Raw genomic sequence first — 8,639 nt, 5'->3', positions numbered from 1 at the left:
TTTACTATGTATCGGGACATAGACAAACTCACGAAGAAAATTTCATGATCTATTTACGTATAGAAACATGTGTAACAAGCGTATCTCGAACGTACAAGACGATAACATTAATTATGATAACACACAAAAACCATAAGCTCTCTATACGAGAGAAAACCGCATGTTTTTTTACTGCATTAGACAACCAGAAGGTCGTCCGCCAAACGTATCTTTGATCTCTAGTTCTCTAGTTGAAGGTCGAAAAGAGATCAAAAACCTATTAAGTTTAACCTAAAAACCATACACAAAATTTTATGGGGGCAAAAAGTTTTGACTTTGACGGGATTCGAACCAGCGACCTCTGGGGCGCGGGCCAGAGGTCTTAACCGCTCGGCGAAATGGGCTATAGAACAATCTGTGCGAACGCACATGTTATTTCCTCTCGCTTGAACGCATTTGCATTGGCAACATCCTCCGGCCCCAAAAGTGATGATTCTAAGACGGGCATTAGATTAATTACGGGGCGGGATAGGGTGCCGTTTGGTGTTTGCACTTCGGCAGATCGCGCGATTCCATCGTTACCGTAACGCAGACTCGAAACTCTAGCGAGTGGATAGTGGCCCCTTGGGCTGTCGTCATCGACTATCCAGACTAAGTCGCCAGTTTTCAGCATTCCGGTTGGTTGAGTTCTCCATTTGGGGCGGCGGTTCAACGCAGGGACGTACTCTTTTAACCAACGCTTCCAAATCTCATTCGCGTAAGCTTGCGCTCTAGCATACCTCTTACGATGATTAAGGTCATCAACCCGAGCGAGTGAAGGCAAACAGGAACTGCGATTTCCAAGGAGGAAGTGGTTCGGCGTCAAGGCGTCGAAATCGTTAGCGTCGGAACTAACCGGCGTCAGCGGGCGGTTATTCAGCGTCTGTTCGACTAAACAGAAAGTCGTATGAAGTATTTCATCAGTAAGTCGACGGTTGTCGAGTATGGCGTACAAAGTTCGCTTGAAACTACGCACAAGCCTTTCCCAGACGCCTCCGTGATGCGGCGACGCAGGCGGATTAAATTTCCATTTGATTCCCTTCTGTGCGAGTTTTGAAGCTATCAATTTTGCATCCCAATTGAGCAGACATGCCAATAGGTCTTTTTCTGCACCGACAAAGTTCGTCTCATTATCTGACCAGATTACTGATGGCATTCCACGGCGTGCGATGAATCGCTCGATACCCATCACACAGGTGTTTGCATCCATCGAGTGCGCTATCTCAACATGCACGGCACGAGTCGTGAGACATGTGAACAAGAAGCCCCATCTTTTTTCAGATGAGCGGCGTATCGTTACGTAAAAAGGTCCAAAGTAATCTAGACCGACGTTGGTGAAAGGCGGACTCTGAAACCCAAGTCGTTCAGACGGAAGATCAGCCATCATCGGCTGGACGGGTGTTGCATTTCTTTTTCGGCAAAGAACGCAACGAGATAATCGATACGGCACGGAGATAATCGATACCTTCATGGTGATGTTTCAGATGCATGTGGCGTAGGAACAACAGAACCAATGGATGGCGTCCATCAAGTATTATTGGATGCTTCAAGTCAAAGTCAATTTCGGCTAGTCGTTTAATGCGACCGGTGGACCGTAGTAGGCCACCAGGTCCAATGAACGGCGAGTAAACGGCAATACGGCTTTTCATGTTAATTTGTTTTTCTTGAGCAAGCTGTTGTCGCTCAATGGGGAATGATTCAGACTGAATAATTAACTGCAGCTTTTGTTCTGCAGCGCTAAGTTCTTCCGGATCAACTATTTCCTTTCCAGAAGACCGATAGGCGAGATGACGAGGAAGTAATCGCATGCAATACGCAAGAATCCTAAGCAATTTAGGATACGAACTGAACTTACGGAACGGAAGGCTAAGGTCACTTTTGAAAACGTCAGTTATCAAAGTGGAAGTCTTCTCTGAAGAGGATGCTTCAGTTGATTGACTCTTCAATTTGATGTTTTTGACTACATAGGTATTCGGCTGGAACGGGAAATCGGACGTTCGGAGAAACTGGGGACCATGCAACCAACTGCTTTTTTGGAGCGCTTCAGAAGACATTCTTCTGGTACCTGCGTCGGCTGGATTAGCATGAGATGCAACATGATGCCATTGATCAACACTTGTCCCTTCAAGAATCTCCGAGACGCGGTTTGCGACAAATATCGGTTGCTTGTTCAGTGAGTTCAACCATTGGAGGACAGTAGTGCTATCTGTCCACATAAACGTGTTTTGAACAGGTACGGTAAGTGCTTTGCATATTTCTTCTCTCAATCGGGCTGCGATCAAAGCTGCCTGTAGTTCAAGCTTCGGCACGGTGAGTGTCTTCATTGGGGCGACACGTGCTTTTCCAATCACGAATGCAAGTTTGGTACGTTTATTTTCAGATGGTGGACTGACAAGTGCACGCAAGAACGCAACTATCTCCGAATACGTGCAATTCGAGGTGTTCAAAAGGACCGGAAAAATAGCAGCGAGGTATGGTTAACAAAGCCAGCGTTGGTAACTCAGGACTCCAGGAGGAGAATTGATCAATCATTTCATTGGGGAGTCTTTTATCCCAGCTCTGACCATGTAAACGCCAGACATTTTTCAGGAGAAGTCGTGCTGTGACGGTAAATGGAGCAACTAAGCCAATGGGATCGAATACTTTGGCTACTAAACTCAAAACCAACCTTTGCGTGACAGCTTTACTGCAATCACAAGAAGTGCCGCGACTTACTACTAGAGTGTCTTTGGTATGATCCCCTTTTAATCCCAAAACATGGGAGGATGACTCTTCCATTGATGCACCAATGACTTTCGGAACAGACTCAACTGATTGATCTTCAAGCTCTTCTAGTAAACCTGGCACGTTACTAATGAACTTAGTTAGTTTGAAACCACCCTTACTAAGTAATTTGACCAAGTCTCGTGACCGCTTGAGCGCCTCATCAGGAGATTCCATTGAGTCCAGGTAATCATCCATATAGAATTTTTCATGAACTGCCTTTGCTGCGTCTGGATACTCTTTTTCATGATCTCGTGCTGTTCGCTGCAACGCGTAATTTGCGCAAGTCGGTGAGTCTTTTGCGCCGAAGATGTGTCGAGTGTACTGATACACCTCAACGGTCTTTGAGGGGTCCTCCCGCCACAAAAAACGGAGAGCTGGTTGATCAGATGGCAACACACCTACCTGCAGGAACATTCCCTCGATGTCAGCGGATACAGCAATTTGATGCTGACGGAATCTGATCAGAGTGTGAATCAATTTCTGTAGAAGATCTGAACCAGTTAGCAGCACTTTGTTCAAAGAAACTCCTTGAAACTTGGAGGCACCATTGAGGACCCTTCGCACCTTACCAGGTTTGTTTCGGTTCATGACCGGATGATGCGGCAAATACCATTTCCTGCCGGGTTGATGCTCAGTTTCCTCACCGGTTTGCACTTTAACAACATACTTTTTACTCAAATCTTCTCGTATTGTTTGTGCGTAGCGTTCGCGTAAGTCGGGATCTTTACTAAGTCTCTTCTCTAAGGACTTCAGCTGGACCAATGCAGAAAAATAATTGTTGGGAAGTTTGACTTCATCGGAAACCACAACATACCAACGAAGTAACGACCTTTCTCGTGTACGGTTGACTGATCGAGAATTTCGACGGCTCGACGGTCGGACGTTGAGCGCGGATCCACTTGCTTAACAGCCCCGTATGATTCCATGTCATACCACGACTTGATTTGTGTCGCCAACTCAGAGTCATGTTCAACTACCGCTTTAAAACTTGTCGAGATTAGACCGGACGCTGACGGCATTGGACCACTTAGTACCCATTCTAACGGTAAACGAACGGCAACGGGTGAGGATTTCGAGTCGGTTTCGAAATAATCGAGCGGGCGGATGGCGTGGTACGTGTCTTGACCAAGTATCATCTCTACGTTCGCGTAATCATAACTCTTTGGAGGTAACACACTCAAATGAGGATATTTATCTTGTAGGGTAACGATATCAATTTTGTCAGACCCAACGCGAAGGTTTTCTTTCACGTACGGCAACAACTAAAACGGAGAACAGGTATTCTCACCACTTTAACCTGAACAGCTTCAGTGTTGATTGTCTCTTGCGTATTGATACCGTTCACCGTCAAATTGAACGGTGTTCCCCTCAAATGGAGACGTTTCGCGAGTTCACTGGAGATCCAGGAGTGACTGCATGCTGTATCGCAGAGAACAAGTGCTCGTGCGCACTTCTGTGACTGTCCCTCTAGATCGACTTCGAGGACCTGCAAAAGACCCTTGACATCAGTGATCGATGTGAGTCCTGATGTGCTGCTTGTTCCGTGAGTACTTGCATCGTCTACAGCGGTTGTTGACGTTTTTGTTGAGTTGACTTTTGGTTGTGATGCATCAGCAGATTTGTTTCGGCCGCTTGCTGGGAAAATCCGCTCAACACCATGCAGCAAGATGTTATGGGTACTGCGACAGCCTTCGCGATTACATTTGCGCTGATTCGGACACGTACGAAAAGAATGCTTACCATTCAAGAACGAAAAGCAGAGTTGGTTCTCTGCGGCTATTTTAGCACGCTGCGTCGGAGTTTTTTCCTTAAAAGTCTGACATCGCCAAATCGGATGTTGTGATTTACAAAGTACGCAAGGTGCGTGATCATTCTTTGAACTTTGAGACTGCCTATTAACACTATATGACTTCGAGTTGGACGCGAATACTTTTGAAGACACTTTGGTCTTTACTGCACCATTGCTGTTGGTGTCTTCTGGTTTGCTTCTGAAAGAAGTGGTTTTCATGCGATCATGACCCTCCGCTCTTTCTTTCAACCAGTCGTTGAAATCCAACATTGTAGGGCGAATCAAGTCTCTTTTCACAGTTTGCAGTGACCATGATTCCTTCAAATTTGGTGGCAATTTCTGAACTGCCTGATTCAAGAGTGATGAACTCTGAAGATCTGCATCATTGGACAAAGACCTGAAGACGCCAACAAGACTAGAGACAGTTGTGGAAAAATGGATGATTTGATCAGAGCTGTGCATCTTAATTGAAGGGTAGTTTGCCAATTTGTCAAGGTGAGCAGTGACAACTGCTTGGGGTTGTCCGAACTTTCGCTCAAGTGTTTCCAGTGCATCTCTGTACATTTTTCCACAATAAGCAAATTCTGCAATGGCATCTTTGGCTTTACCTACTACGAGAGTTTTCAAATATGTCAACTTGATGTCATCACTTAGGGCCTGCGAATCAATAGCGCTCTTATATTGGCCGTACCATTCAAGCCACTGCAAGGGATTACCATTAAACTAAGCTAGGTTCCAATCTGGTAGGAGATCCTTCTTGTTGAGAGTAAGAAGTTCAGCTAGGTCTTTCATTGTAACCGTACTCGGTGCTTGATGCATTGCGGGGTTAATAATTGGAGGAGGAAACGGGTAATACGGGAGTGTCGGCATCGCGTAGCCCGGGGCGGACGCTGGAGAAAGTACCTGCGCAGATACACTCGTGCTCGAGATCGGATTTTGGTAGTATGTTGTACCGCCAACTGTGGCGGCCGAAACCGGTACACTTGTGTTCACATTTACGGATGTGCTTTGAGACAAATTTGGGGGACAATTTACGGTAGCGGTAGACGGGTTTACACTGGCCAACTTCCATGAGGCTAAGTTTGGGACATACTGACTGAAGGCTACTGATGCTTGAGGACGGTTTCGGGATATGATATCCCCACTAGGTATATTGGACGACAAGTTCTGCGTTAAGTTATGTACGGATTGCTTAGCCTTTTGACTTGGATAAGAAGTGTAAATCGGTGTTGTTAAATTCAGAACGGGCGCTGTGTTCAACAAATCAGCAGTCGAGGGCACAGTTACTGTGCTACTATCGACGACGTTGTTCGCTGGTGGCACGACAAAGTTTTGTGAATAAGCCAGTAAACTACGATAGTATGCGGCTTCTTGCTCTGCGTATGTGTTCCAAACTTGCGTTGATGTGTTAATCAAGGGATCTGTCAAATCGTTTGTGTTTGTGTTCAAGTTGATTGGATATTCAACATTAGGCAATCAGCCGCTTTCAGGCGCTCGATCAACAAGTTCGCCAGCAAGTGAACTCTCTCTCGGTTCGTTCGATCGGGGGAAAGGGAATGAAGTTTTTCCGTTTTCTATGCCAGTTTCGTTAACTTCAAAGGAAGATTGCTGAATGAGAGGCGGTAATTGACTATCACGGTCTGCAGTCTGGGCTGGATCTGATGACGGTTCCTTGTTGTGACCTGATTTCGTTCGGTGCTCCTGATTTTGACCGGAACTCGTTTGAACTGTCTTATCTGGAGCAGTGAGCGTGTTTTCATTGTCAGCAGACTCAAGCCATTCATTTACAAGGTCGTCATTCTTCATTGAATGGTAGCTACCACGTCTTGATTCTTTGTCTGCTTTACTCTTGCTAAACAACGATTCAGTATCCATGAGATCAATTTCTTGCATTTTTGCCTCAATGAGTCGTTTACGGTTTTCTTCCTGCATTTTCTCAAGATCATTTTGGCGTTTCTTAGCGAAGAGTTCCATGTCATGTTTTCTTTCGGCCAATTCTCGCTCCCTTAGAGCCATCTCAATATCATATTCTCTTTCGGAAATTCGCGCTGCGGCTTTGTTCTCCTCTTCTATTTCCTCGCGTCTGAGTTTAGCCAAAAGTAGTTCTTTTCTACGCAGTGTGGAAGCATTTGATGCTGTTCTGCATGTGGAAGTCTTTTTGGAATGGTGAGACAACTTGCTAGAACTATCAGTATCTAGGACTGAGTCTATGTATTTTCGAGCGGTTTTCATGTAATCATCATGCCTTTTGTTAACAGTTTCTAGCCATTCCTCAACTTCTGCTTTATTTTTCTCTGCCTGCTCAGTTTTCGCGGCGAGTGCTAGTAATTGATCATTTTTAGAGATGGCACTCAGTAAGAGATCTTTGCACCTAGTTACTAGCCTCTCTACTTTTACGCGTCTGGCGCGTTCCTGAATTGTGTCATCGATACTCTCATAGGCTGTGCAAAGCTCTCTCTCAATTTTTGTTCTTGCGTCATGCAACTTAAGAACTCGCTCTCCAATAGATTTTGACATGCTGATTTATTACGGGTTTACTTTTGAAAGGATTTGGGGATAATGGTCTCAACGCTTGAACGTACACAATTGAAACAAAAATACAAAAGGGTTAACACTAAAGAAGTCAGGCCAAGTCGTGGAGCACGAAAGAAGCACGGGGTGTAAAGGCGGACAAGTAGTACGGTATCGAAAAATGGAGCTGAAAACAAACGGCGGTCGAGACGTAACCGAGCGCAGCGGACGGCTGGGTCTCAAAACACTCTTGAGTCTCGTAACTCCTGTAGTTAGAACCGAGGACACAATAACTCAAAAGCTTTTGAGACCCAGAAAACGGGGGACGGCGAGTGAAACATGCAAAGTGCGAAACGAGGTGAAATAGCCGAACAATTTAAGTGCGACCGGCGAAAACGGAAACGCAAAGGCGGGAAAAGGAACGAAAGCAAGCTCTGGATGAGCGGACGCGAATAGCGAGCGGTTAAACGCACGGACGACGCGCAACGAAGACGAGACACGGCGGAACGACTAGATATCACAACTAACTAGCTTAATAACCCCTGTAAGCTAAACTGAGGTCACAAAACCAGAAAGAAGTAAACCTAGTTAGAAATCGACGCGGCTGCGGCTTCAGCGGCGAGTTTTTTATTCTTTTTCGCTCTACGGCGTCGCTTATTGAGCTTACTATGGCGAGTTTTCTTAAGCAAGCAACGAAGTGAATTCTGATGTGTTAATACTAATGTAAGTGACTTTAATTCAAGATGATGTTTCTGATGCAATTGATAGTACTCTTTAATCAAGTTCTGATCCTTTTGCTTGCGCTTCGATACTAAATCAGTGATCACATGAAGAGTCACTATGCTTGTTTGCTTAAGAAAACCAAAGATGTTTGGTGCGCCTTTACGCGGACAATAAACAATTGCTTTCAAACGGTCTTGATAATGTTCTAATACGGTAACAAGTTCCGGCAACGCAAATTCACGGTAGTTATTCGTTCTATGCGATGTTAACGAATTATTTATGGCGTCCTGCCAGATGATTATATCACTTTTGTGCCGGAAAACGTTATCCAACTGATATTGTACCGTTTATCTATAGTTAACAGCGAAAGGATTCAAGCTTAAACCGGGAAGTGAAAATACAGTGCTTGTATACCGATTTTGACTGTTTTTTGGTAGACTATTTATGGCGTGGAACAACGAACTAGCACCCAAAATGAATACCATAGGCTCACATCAACGTGTATTTACTGTATGGGGACAAAAAACTACGAACCTTTCCTGTTTTTTGATGTTTTTTGAGATTTTTTCTCAAAAATTGGTAAAATCGACATTTTTCAAAAATTTGGTCGAAATTCAAATTTTTTGTTGAATACCTATATTATAGTGTTACTACAACTATACTGAACAATAATTTACCAGTTTCTCAAAAAATTGACCAAATTTTTGATTTTTCTAATTTTCGACCTAAAAATTGCAAAAAAATTCGATAAATTTATCGAATTTTTTTGAAAGCTGGTTTTTCAAGTTCCCACCCCTCAGACACGTTTGGCTTATATCAAATTAATGCCCAA

At 44.4% G+C, this 8,639-nt stretch overlaps 1 protein-coding gene across 1 annotated transcript; it reads right to left on the bottom strand.

Annotated features, from left to right (window-relative positions):
* Window positions 1–1,394: 1,394 nt before the first annotated feature.
* LOC142334888 (uncharacterized) lies at window positions 1,395–5,137 on the bottom strand. The gene is made up of 4 exons (XM_075383214.1): window positions 4,130–5,137; window positions 3,599–4,046; window positions 2,687–3,437; window positions 1,395–2,406 (listed from the first exon to the last, which is right to left on the bottom strand). The coding sequence occupies exons 1-4, from the start codon at window positions 5,135–5,137 to the stop codon at window positions 1,395–1,397; spliced, it is 3,219 nt and encodes a 1,072-aa protein (XP_075239329.1).
* Between the last annotated feature and the right edge of the window lie 3,502 nt (window positions 5,138–8,639).

This window comes from Convolutriloba macropyga, chromosome 2 (assembly GCF_964194025.1).
Source record: "Convolutriloba macropyga chromosome 2, txConMacr16.3, whole genome shotgun sequence".
Taxonomy (NCBI): domain Eukaryota; kingdom Metazoa; phylum Xenacoelomorpha; order Acoela; family Convolutidae; genus Convolutriloba; species Convolutriloba macropyga.
Note: the sequence above shows the minus strand (reverse complement) of the source record. Positions and strands in the feature narration are given on the sequence as shown.